Genomic DNA, 13,067 nt, shown 5'->3' on the forward strand with positions numbered 1-13,067 from the left:
ATATCGTTTAATCGTAGAATATGTGTCGTTTTGATAAGGCTACATGCGTTAATAATCGTCAACACCTGAAGGGATGATGTAAATCCTGCTGGGGTCCATGAAGGTAGTAACAGTACTGTAAGTCTCCATGGTCCCTAGTATGGTGATCTACCTTCAGTTGTGGAGATGAAGTGGTCACGATATGGCTGAAATATAGCCGATGTGACGTGAAGAATTAACTCACTTACTGTTGGAGATCAATAGCCTGATTTTGATAATGTATTGTTATGTATAGGGCTATCCATTTTATGATTCTATACTAGTTTTAAATAATATTCTGTGATCTCCTAGTTATTTTTTTGTGATTAGTCCAGTTATTTTACCGTCCTTCGTTGGCAGGTTTAAAGATAAGTTTCAAAGTATTTATAATGCCTAAAGCTTGATAGATGTGGATATTCTCACAATTATCACTTCTATTATCTGTACCTTTACTCCTAATACCGCTGATAATCTCTCCCACTTTTGAATGCTATCGTTCGCCCATTGCGTTCATCTGCGTTGCCCAGCTAAATCTAAATCAACTCACTAGACACTTCTCTAATATAACGTCGTCCAGTTTACATAATCAAGTTGTGAGCGCATGTTCGAATAACCAGAAATTACGTGAAGAAAACACTCGCTTTATTCTTCATAGTTCCTTGCGATAATGATGTCACATGGTTACCATACGTGCTTCTGACGACCGTCGGGCGACCAAAACATATATAATAGTGATACAAATTAAGACTCAGGTAGGCGTAAATTGTTCATCGATAATGACTGTATGACATGAATAAAAGAAGTCCCACCTTGGGATACATAAGATCTTAGTTGATCCCGATGGGACCTGTTCGGTTGGAACGGGATGTCTGTTTGTCTGTTGTCAGTCAAGTAAATATCCTGACGGTAAACGCCGAACCGAATGAGATACATGTGTATGTTCAAAGGTAGAATGTTTCATCTTATCAATTCCAGGATTCACAGAATATACCTTCTGTGTGTCTATATCGCCTTTGTTGGTGCCAACGTTAAGACCTGCTCTTCTTTAAGTCGCCTACCTGTGACAGAAAATTCGAAACTAAAGGGTGCCGTTATTGAAAGTTTTACCACTACAGGCCTTGCTAGCTGTGCAAAAGAATGTCTACTAAGAAGCATGTGCAGGTCCTACAACTTTCAGCTTGATGACGGAACATGCGAGCTCAGTAATGAGGATGGCCCTACCACCGATGGATCAATTTCTACGGAGACGGTACCACGCATTGTGTTCTCAGAGTCCAAAGCCTGGTCACAGGTGAGAGTAGCCCAATGATTAGTAACTGTTTCATGCACACTAAAGTGTTTTTACACACATGCTCCTCGGCAACTCCATTTCTTCTGCAGGACAAACGTCTATTTCTGGTAAAGAATTTACGAAAAGTATGAAAAGAAAAGTTATATTTTATATAAACAACGGTAAAACAACTATATGACATTCAGTCACTATGTTATTATGTGTAGTGATGAAACTACTCAAATGTAAATATCAGAGGAGAACATGCTTACCCTATTCCCAAACATCTAGTGTCTTCACTCATGAGGGTGACATTTTATTAATCATCCAACATCATTCCTCCAACTTTTTCAGCATTAGACCGTAATAAGCAGTTTCTGAAGTATAAAAATTACTGGTAACAGCTTCAGTACCAGAGCCATTAGTGATGTCATTTGATTGTGACGTCATGGTAACCAGTGGCGTAAAAATGGTCTTAAAAGCATTGTAATGCAATTTCATTGTAGCGATATATACAAATTCATCACCCGAGCGATATCTCATATGGGAGCCAGTTTTGGATGATAAAATATGTATTGCACTATTTGCTATTTTATTACAATAATGACCATTACTTGAGTAAAACTAAACTGAGTGTCCGATTATGAAACCTTTCCTTATAGATATTTTCGCAAAGATAAAGTTCTGATTTCGTCGTATTCAGTAACGGGTGTGTGCATTTGAAAAACAGCTCATTATTCGATGGTGTGTGTTTTCTGATTCTGTGTACCAATTTGTTAACTCCAGAGAATACTTGGTGGATGTAAAGACCACTCCTGTCCAAACAACACACTGTGTGCTGAAACAGAGGAGGACGGCTATGAGTGTATCCTTGCGTGTAGGTACAAGGTTATTGACTTCAAAGTTTTGTGATGGCTTCTTCCGACGTTAACAATAAACAATATGAACAATAATACCGTGGTATTATCTATGTACGTAGTTTGCCTGTCGGGACTGACGAACAAACAAAAAGTCCAAGTAAGCAGTGTACGAGGATTATTTCGTTTGAAGAAAATCCCTTGTTTGAAGGTGTTATTCATGCAGCTTCTAAAAATTGATAGCAGTTACATATGATTAATCAATTATTTAACTAATTTATTCATGTAGGATGTGGGGTCATCCCCCAGGTGACATCCTTACCTGACGTATTTCTCATTCAATGTGATTCAAAGGAACTTAAATGACATTAAAAGGCAAACCAAGGTAGGTAAGTGTCGATGGTGGACGCGTAGACATCATATATGTGTTCATCGGTCACACCATTAATTAGCTAGTATAGTTGGCTGGTCATCTGTTGAACCAGTGGTCCTGATGAGACGATCCTAAATAGATATTATGGATTTAGAAAGTCCATTGTGTTGGCAGAATCTATTTACAATATATTTACAATCTGACCCGTGAACATCCGCAACCCATGCTTGCCACAAAAAGTGATTATGCTTGCCGTAAGAGGCGACGACCGGGATTGGGTGAAACCGGCGTCGAAGAGGTGGGAAAGTGCTGCCTCAAACAACAAACACCAAGTCAATTACATTACATCTTTAGGTTCCAAACGGTATTGGTATACTGACAATATTTGTTTGAGTGAAATAAGTTTAGGTGTTGATTTCATATTTGAAGGTTATGTTTTGCCATGTATATATTGCAGACTGCAGGGACCCACCAACTGTTGAAAATGTCGCCCCTTCAATAATCAGACACTTCACTCCGATAAACCAGTCATTGGCGTTGAAGTGCAAAGTTGGCTATGTGCCTTGCGGAAATATGACATGTAACCCGGATGGAACATGGACTACGATGACATGCATGCGTAAGTAGGCAACGTCGATTTAACTCTAATTTGTAGAATTATTAGCAAACGCTCAACACTAGATATTTGTCATTAGAAACGTGTACCGGAGAGTAGCTTGTGGTATAAAATAAATAGTCTTATAAAAGTTTTAAGTTATTCAGTAGATGGATCCATTTTCGTTGAAAATTTCAATATTTGGTGAGTGGTAAAAATATGCATTCAATAGAGAGGCGGTTACAGTCTCAGTCTGTCTCAACGTTCATAAATGGTTCCTTGAAAACCGGTTTCAATCTACTGAAAAAAAAACAAAACTATACATTTCTGCAGAAGATATAAACCGCATACGGACCCAGAATTAAACTGAACGGAGGTTTGAAAGGCCCGCCTATGAAAGTTGTGAAGGAGGCCGATTTCTTTTTTTTTTTTATAACAATTTAACTTTTTTTACCGCATGTTAAATACCTCAAAGCCAAATGCCCGAAGGTTCTTTGAACGTTGAAATTCGTTTTTAATTCTATCTGGGGAGGGGATCAGACAACCCTCTTGCATTTCTACAGGTCACTGATCAACTCAAAAGCTCGACTACGGCTCCATCCTCTCTGGTGGAACACGTAAAAGTAATTTGCAAAAACTACTACATACTCTCCATCAAGTTAAGAGGCTTACCTGAAATATGAATCCCATCTGTCATTTCTGCTGCTTTTATTAAATTTTAAGATATAGCTCCCATCCAACTTTTGCCATCGCCTCCTTGGCAAATTGTAAAGCCACAGGTGGACCTTACGTTAACTGAACTTCAGAAATCTGAACTGAAATCAGAAAAAAAACCAAATAATATACCGACAAGAATACAAGCAATATATAAACACATAAGACACTTACAAATCTATAGTGCGGTGGGGTAGCCTAGTGGTTAAGCGTTCGTCACGCCGAAGACCCGGGTTCGATTCCCCACATAGGTACAATGTGTCAAGTCCATTACTGGTGTCCCCCACCATGATATTGATGAAACTTTGCTAAAGCGTCGTAAAAGCATGCTCATACGCTACAAATCTATATTTACCGAAGGATCCAAGGATGATGGGGGGGGGGGGGGGGGCAGTTGCTGGTGCCACTACCATTGGATCCAGAACAATATCCTCCAGGCTACCAGATAAAATCTCCATTCTCACAACAGAAGCTAACAGCACTATAAACATCAATAACTAACCTAACATAAACAGTTCATATTATTTTGAGATTCTCTTTCGTGCCTTCAAGCTATTAAAAAACCCAGTAAACTACTGTTATAACAAAGCTCAAAGGGACCACTTGTTTTAGTTCGTAAAGACTATTTTGTTATCAGCGTATATACAACAAATGGCCGGGACTAAAAAATAAGTTTGATCTGTCAGTTCTTTAAACGTAGTTTACTTTATGTCATGTGAACATGTAAACATCCTCTTTAATTGAAATTGTTGAATCATTTAATGATCTTGCTACTGCAAATACATCTTCTCGTGGCAAAAATGTTAACTGAGAGTTAAGAGAGTTAAGTCCAGTTTCCACCCTTGCCGAACTAGGCTGGGATTATGGAGTTACATTTTGGCTGGACTAGCGAGTCTATGCATAGTCCAATCAAAATCGCGCAAGGAAATCGAAATCCGGTTCGTAAACTGTCATGCAGAGTACGGTCGATTGCAGGATTTGCAAAGCATGTGCATCGCCAACTCGTTGTCAACAGTTATTTTCCAAATCTTTTCATGTGTTTAATCAGGGTGCTCACGTGATTTGATGTACTTCGCGAAGTAAGAACCTTTTTATCACAAAATAGATCTTGTTGGTCCATTAGATCGCCTTGACTGGGCGCCGCCATTTTGTCTGAAACAAATGCATGTGATACGAGAGGTGGAATCCGATTGGTCCATATGGGAGAGGCATGGAATGGACATAACTCGTAATAGCCACTGATGGCGCTAGGATCGAGCCAAAGAATGCCAGGCTAGTTCGGCAAGGGTGGAAACTGGACTTGTAAAGTCAGTTAACGCTCTTGCCTCGGGAAGATGCTGCCAATATGACATCGTCCTATTGGTGGTTTCACATCTATGTTGGTATCATTGGTAACACCATGGCCGAGCTACTGCAAAATCAGCACTCGACAGATATGTGACACCACTTCTGATCAAATACAGTGATTATGATCCTGAAACTAGATCTTCAATCTAAAGCAAAGGAGGTCGGACACCCAAATAGATATTAACAAATTACACGATATGGCTGAATTATTGCCGATGTGATGTGATGTAATGTTTTAAGTCACTCTTAAAGTTCTTAAAAGTAATTTGTTTCTGGAGGAAATGGTTTTATGAATATATAAATATTACCTATAGCGGAGAAAAACACGAATATTCAATCGCTCACTCGATTAATAGAACAAATGCACTATTTATTTGAATGAATGATCGCTCCACAAATGTAACAGTATAAGTCAGCATTGGCAGTAATTATCTGTGGCCGTTCAGTAAACTCTGGGAATACAAGGTATAAAACTGACATTGGGAGTTGTTGAAGAAACGTACTCCCTAAAGTATTGTGTTCCCTAAACTGCTGAAACAAAATTGATTTGTCCTCCGGTTTTAGATGAAGAAATACATCGTTCACTAGATATGTGAAAAGGGTAAACATCTCCCGCCCTACTACTAGCACACACCGCTCTCTCAATTTGCATACAAAAGTAAGTGTTTTGTTTCGTCTCTGACGCCTTATTATGTCCGAGAAAAAAAGTTGTATGCCTTGACACGCAGCCAAAAATATTCTCAAACTAAACTCCCATTTCTCCCTCCTGAATATCAAATGGTTGGGCTCTAACTGAATATGAATAAACCACATGGGAAGACATCGAAGGTCATGTTCATTTGGTTTTCGGAAGTTCACATGAAGTGAAACAGTAACAACTCACTTGTCGTTTCAGCCGTGTCGAACTGTACCGAGGTACGGCAACTTAGTTCCACGTACACTGACGGAGAATACTGGCTGTACCCACGACAACTGAGTGGAGTTCGAGTCAAGGTGTACTGCCATGCAATGAATAGTACACCTTCAGAATACATCTCGCTCCCTACACCTTATTTCATGGATTCCCCAAGGGTACAAAATTACCTCTGCAACGGAGAGTCCCCAACAGCACATGCTTATCTCGGATATTATGTGTTCACAAAGTTTGGCTTGAACATTGAGGTAAGGCACAAGCTTAAATCATGTGCAGCAGTATTGGCAATTAATGTGAGGTTTAATGTACGAAGACTGGCGACCCGTGACGATCCGGGCTAGCAGAGGTCTTCAGCAACCCATGCTTGCCTAACAGGCGATTACATATGCTTGTCGAAAGAGGCGACTAACAGGATCGGGTGGTCAGGCTCGGTGAGTTGCTTGATGCATGTCATTGTATCCCAACTGCGTGGATCGATGCGCATGATGTCAATCACTGGATTGTCCGGTCCAGACTCGACTAATTACAGACCGCTGAAATATAGCTGAGTGCGGCGTTAAACAAACCATCAAAATCGTAAATAATTGACGGAACCAAACAATCTAGTGTAAGAACACAGGTAGGAAGTCAATTTTTAATATATTCAGTTCAACAATAGGATGATAATGATAATAAACCCGTGAAGATCCGGGGTAGAATAGGTCTTCAGTAACCCATGCTTGACTTAAAAGGAGACTATGCTTGTCGTAAGAGGCGACTATCGGGATCGAGTGGTCAGACTTGGTTGATGTATGTCATCGATCTCAATTGCGTGGATTGATGCTCATGATGTCAATCACTGGATTGTCCGGTCCAGACTCGATTATTTTACAGACTGCCGTCATATAACTGGAATATTCCTGAGTGCGGCGTTAATAAACAAACGAACCATCGATAATGATAATAGGATTCGCTGACAATGTCGCCACTGTAATTTCCACGCCATCAAGCGAAAATAGGCTTGACAATGAACCATTCATCACAATGGGGCCGGTTCAGGAAAAATCTTTCCAGTAGTTCTGTCTTGAAAGATATGACATAATGACACGAACGTTAGCGGTACATATTTTGCAGTTTTGAAGTAGAATTCACTGTAATGAAATACTGTAATGAAATACTGTAAACGACGTTAATAAACAGCTAGGCACTAAAGTTCGTTGTAAGCATATATATGGACCATATCTATAGCAATTGGCCGGGGCCACAACAACAGTTCGTTGTAAGTGTGTTCGTTATAAAGGTAGTTTACATTCATTTCACAGACAATGGAGATTGAGAAGAGCGATCGTGTCTTCTACAACATGACAAGCACGCTAAATGTTAAAGTGGGTGAAGTCAGGGACTGCTACACAGAATCAGGAAAACCGTGTGGCCCCAAAGCTCGGGCTGTGATGGACCTGAGAGGCACTGGGTTAGCACTGAACGAGACTGTAAGTTTTCTTAAAACATGAGTTTGTAGCTTCCAGTACTGCTGTATCCTTTCTTATCTGATTGGTTGGTTGGTTTGTTGTTTTACGCCGCACTCAGCAATATTCCAGCTATATGCCGGCGGTCTATAAATAATCGAGTCTGGACCAGACAATCCAGTGATTAATATCATGAGCATTGATCCACGCAATTGGGATCGATGACATGCTTCAATCAAGTCAGCGAGCCTGACCACCCGATCCCTTTAGTCGCCTTTTACGACAAGCATGGGTTGCTGAAGACCTATTCTACTTTATTATCTGAAGATCCGGGGTAGAATAGATCTTCAGCAACACATACATGCTGCAAGAGGCATCTATGCTTGTCGTAAGAGGCGACTAACGGGATCGGGTGGTCAGGCTCGCTGACATGGTAGATGCATGTCTCTCATTTGCGTGGATCGATGCTCATGATCTCAATCACTGGATTGTCTTGTCCAGACTCGACTATTTACAGACCGCTGGAATATAGCTGAGTGCGGGGTTAAAAAACAAACAAATTGTATACAGCTTGGACTGTTTCAACATTTCAACGGATTATTCAACACATCAGGACAACAAAATAAACGTGTTCAGGATAAAAACCCTGTTTGTCAACATTCCAACAATAAACAATATCATTTAGTCGGAATAGTACAATGGACAAGCCTTGACAAGAGATTTGGTTATGATTATGGAAATTGTTTTGTCTCTATTACATATTTGAAAGTAAATACACGTCTGTATATGGAAATCCTCAATAACCAATCTCAGATATAAACCAATTCAAGATTAAGTCAAAATTGCGGGAATTTTTTTTTGAATGGATCACTGAAAATCAGTGACACCAGGTGTTCACGAAACGTGACGCCACGTTGATGCCATATTTGTTCCTTGTAGTTGACGTTTCTTGAACTAATTCTTTCAGGTAAAATGGTGGCATTATACAAAGGAACCTATAGTGACAAGGTCCTCAAATGACCAGTTGATTGAGGTTCGATGTGGAGGATGGTGCGGCGGATGCCAAATAACAGGTCCTGCTCTCCTCTCAGTGGTGGATTCAGATGGTTAGTATACCATTATTAGAAGTGACATATAAGTAAGCAGCATTACAGTTATGTCGGGGCGGTCGGGTAGCCTAGTGGTTATAGCGGCCGCTCGTCACGTCGAAGACCCGGGTTCGATTCCCGACATGGGTACAATGTGTGAAGCCCATTTCTGGTGTCCCCCGCCGTGATATTGCTGGAATATTGCTCAAAGCGGCGTAAAACCATACTCACTCACTCACTACAGTTATGTCACAGAAGTCTACAAACGGGTCGTGACAAGCCGGTGACTGAAAGCATGAACAACGAAACGCCATCGGGCAACAGTGACAAAACGTTCACAAACAACCTAACCTGACCACCCTGTTTAGTCAGCACTTATGGGATATTGGGGGCCTTTTTACAGGAATCTCTACTGGGTAATAGAAATGAATCAAAGTGGCAAAAAAACAACAACAGTCATTGGTGCGGTCGTCTGTGGGTGGTTGGTGTTTTATGCCGCAAATAATCGAGTCTAGACCAGACAATCCAGTGATCGACATCATGAGCATCGATCCACGAAATTGGGATCGATGACATTCAACAAACAAGTCATCGAGCCTGACCACCCGTCAGTCTCCTCTTACGACAAGCATAGTCACCTTTTACGGCAAGCATGGGTTGCTGAAGACCTATTCTACCCCGGATCTTCAAGGGTCTCGTCTGTGGTCTTTACGCGTTCATATGCATATCTCCGTATAACAGCAATTGGCTGTAACAAATTAAATATTGGGGTAGATATATGAACGTCGGAATGACAGTGAGTGAGTGAGTTGGGTTTAACGCCGCTTTTAACATTATTCCAGTCATGTAGCGGCGTGTCAGCTTAATGTGGGAGGAAAGCCCGAAATAATACATGTTTCAGACGTTTACCACTTCGGTGAACCCCACGAGCACGGGTATGGTGCTGACAAACCTAGAAACATAATCGGGGCGAACCGGGATTCGAACCCACAATCATAGGTTTCTGGCGTGCCCAACTTTGCACAGCGAATCGCGGCGCCTTAGACGACTGGGCCCCCCGTGCCCCCCGGAATGACAGATAAACTTACAGATAAAATAGTGCAGTACGTAAATTGACGTTGACCAGGAGTTGTTTATGATTTTCTTACAGCAATCGATAACAATTTGAATGCTTGATGCATGTTATTGTATCTGGTCCATACTCGATTATTTCAAGACTGCCCTCATGTAGCTTGCGTTAAACAACAAACAAACCAACAAGCATATTTTCTGACATGAGCGGAAAAAATGGTTATTGTTCAGAACATTTGTTTGGGGATAAAACGTGAACACGAATGATTTTCTTAGGCCCCTTCTATAATAATTTATTATCAGTTATTAAGGTCACATGCAGGCGTTGCAAGCGTGTCTAACTTGAACAAGGGCATCCATGACAACTGCATGATTGAGTGAGTGAGTATGGTTTTACGCCGTTTTTAGCCATATTCCAGCAATATCACGGCGGGGGACACCAGAAATGGGCTTCACACATTGTACCCATGTCGGGAATCGAACCCGGGTCTTCGGCGTGACGGACAACTGCATGAGTAGTACCATAACCCTGCAGTAGACAGTTGCAATAGATTTAATAACTGTTGACTCAACAGGATGATAAAGCAGTTCAGAGTAGTAATGAACCAGACCCGTGACGATCCTGGGTAGAATAGGTCTTCAGCAACCCAGGCTGGCCGTAAAAGGCGACAATGCTTGTCGTAAGAGGCGACTGACGGGATCGGGTGGTCAGGCTCGCTGACTTGGTTGATGCATGTCATCGATCCCAATTTCGTGGATCGATGCTCATGATATCAATCACTGGATTGTTTGGTACAGACTCGATTATTTACAGACCGCCGTCATATAGCTGGAGTATTGCTTCGTGCGGCGTTAAACAACAAGCAAACAAAAAGAAGTAATGAACAAACGTTGGCGCTTACTTCTTTGGGGATTCAAGATTAGACTTGGTCCCAAGCAATATAAAAGTCGACTTCACATTTGAGGTGACAGTAATAGTAACAGAGTGGTGTAACATTGTTGAAAATACAGTCAGTAGACAGTTTGAGGTGTTTGGTAGCAAGAGATAACCATTCGTATCAGTAAGGGGAGCCTCATATATAGGTAGGGGTGGGGACGGGGTTGTTGCAGGCAGGATATATTTCTGGTCACTACTTCAAGACACGAAAGGAGCTGCATATTGTTCAGTTATTGTACAGAACGATTTTCCAGGGCCCTGCTCCACAAGGCGATCTTTGCGCTACGTTTGTCTTAAATCTTTCTGAAAGTATGTGAGTTACTATCGACTTAGCCCTAAGATCGCTTTGTGGAACAGGGCCCACGTCGTCAGTATGTTTTGTGTAGAACATGAACACAGAATCCTCCCAGAACATCAATTTGATCGGTTCTGAAGTTCACATTGTGACATAGCCCTTGTAAGCTTTGTATAACTTGAATAATGACTGCCATGACAACTGCAGTAGACAGAAACAGTAGCAAATAAATCAATAACTGTGGATTGTGAACAGGGTGATTACAAGGTGAATCAGTACAGAGTAGTAAGTAAGACAACGGTACAGTTATCCCATAGGCGACTATGTGGATCAGGTTGTCCGGCTTGGTGACACGGTTGACTGTGTGTCATTGTAACACGACTGCATGGGACATTGCTCATATAAATAATGTGCTTGTCCAGTCCTCACTATTGTGTACAGGCTGCTGCCATGTCTCCGTAGAAATGTGTGATGTTAAACAAATAAACAAACAAGTAAGCAGAGAGTCGGATTTGTGCAACGTATAAGAGAAATAGTGATGACATAGTGATTGTTCGTTTCGTTTTTATTCCCCGCCACGAAATCCGTCCTTTCATTCTTCGATCCGTCCGTCCGCTTCTCAATGAGGACATATTTCCTCAAAAACCATGTCTTGTCACGATCTCAAATCAGTTTAAAATATGTTGTCTTAAAGTGAGTGAGTATGGTTTTACGCCGCTTTTAGCAATATTCCAGCAATATCACGGCGGGGGACACCAGAAATGGGCTTCACACATTGTACCCATGTCGGGAATCGAACCCGGGTCTTCGGCGTGACGAGCAAACGCTTTAACCACTAGGCTACCCGACCGCCCCTGTTGTCTTAAAAACATGTTTACAGAGTTATGACCCTTGCTCAATGAATTTCAACTTACTGCGTGAAATGGGGACAAGTGTTCTCAGAAATAACTGAAGTTACATGAATGAAAGTTTGTATGCTTAACTGAGAGATACTTACCAAGAATGTTTTCAAAAGGTGGTATCGTAGGTTATTGTTTTACACAGTGACGGCCTTTGATCCATGTTTATTTACTTAGTGTACGGTGTCTGCAATTGTGACAAGTTTTCTTAGAAACTACTGAAATTACACGAATGAAAAACGAGTTAATCTCAGAGAATTTTTGCTCATCAAGAGTTCTAAAATTGCTGCCATACCTTGTTTATTCAAGATAGAGGTCTTTTGTGTGTATTAATTTCAAATTTAATCAGAGTTTCTCATGGCAAGAAGCCACCTTCGTGCATATCTCTTCTTAAGGGGGGGAGCACGGGTGGCCCAGTCGTGTAAGGCGCCGCGATTCGCTGTGCAGAGTTGCGTCCCTTGGGCACGCCAGAAACCTATGATTGTGGGTTCGAATCCCGGTTCGCCCCGATTATGTTTCTAGGTTTGTCAGCACCATACCCGTGCTCGTGGGTTTCACCGAAGTGGTAAACGTCTGAGACCTGCATCACTTGGGGCTTTCCTCCCACATTAAGCTGACACGCCATGATATAACTGGAATACTGTTAAAAGCGGCGTAAAACCCAACTCACTCACTCACTCTTCTTAAGGCTTTGTAGGACATTTTAATAGTTAACTTCCACGTTAGTCATTACTATATGAACAAAGGCTAAAGTGCCCTATGCCTGGGGAAGGAGTACGGGTGGCCCAGTCGTAAAAAGGCGTGACGATTTCCTGTGAAGAGTTGCGTCCCTTGAGGAAGAAACTTATGATCGTGGGTTCGAATCCCAGTTCACGCATATTCTGTTTCTAGGTTTATCAGCACCATACACCCGTGCTCGCTGGTATCACCAAAGTGGAAAACCTGTAAGGCCTGCATCACTTCGGGCTTTCCTCCAACATTAAACTGACACGCCTTGATATAACTGGAATATTGTTCAAAGCAGTGTTAAACCCAAATCACTCACTCACTCACTCATGGCGGGGAATAGTGATAACGCTGTTTTCTTGTTTCACAAATCATGAAAAGGGAAGATCCCAGTTTTGACAAATTGTGTGGATTAATGTCAAAGCAGCAATCCATTTACAAATAAGAACTTACTATAATGTTATTGTTTTTGCAGGTCCCCTGGAAACCACGGCTTTTACCCCATCCTGCGATGTTTAA

The 13,067-nt window shown here is 41.5% G+C and overlaps 1 protein-coding gene across 1 annotated transcript; it reads left to right on the plus strand.

Annotated features, from left to right (window-relative positions):
* The first annotated feature begins 955 nt into the window (after window positions 1–955).
* Window positions 956–13,067, plus strand: LOC139461783 (uncharacterized). The gene is made up of 7 exons (XM_071243241.1): window positions 956–1,309; window positions 2,075–2,165; window positions 2,976–3,137; window positions 6,070–6,335; window positions 7,389–7,556; window positions 8,500–8,638; window positions 13,024–13,067. Exons 1-7 carry the CDS (start codon window positions 956–958, stop codon window positions 13,065–13,067), a joined length of 1,224 nt encoding a protein of 407 aa, XP_071099342.1.

The sequence above is a fragment of the Haliotis cracherodii genome, unplaced genomic scaffold (assembly GCF_022045235.1).
Source record: "Haliotis cracherodii isolate W230 unplaced genomic scaffold, xgHalCrac1.p SCAF_15, whole genome shotgun sequence".
Lineage (NCBI taxonomy): Eukaryota > Metazoa > Mollusca > Gastropoda > Lepetellida > Haliotidae > Haliotis > Haliotis cracherodii.

Bases quoted from the DNA above. Each gene is read 5' to 3' on its own strand.
- LOC139461783 (XM_071243241.1), top strand. From the start codon at position 956: ATGTTCAAAGGTAGAATGTTTCATCTTATCAATTCCAGGATTCACAGA. The intron at 2,166-2,975 runs GTAGGTACAAGG...TATATATTGCAG, and splicing joins CTATGAGTGTATCCTTGCGT to ACTGCAGGGACCCACCAACT. The intron at 8,639-13,023 runs GTTAGTATACCA...TTGTTTTTGCAG, and splicing joins CTCAGTGGTGGATTCAGATG to GTCCCCTGGAAACCACGGCT.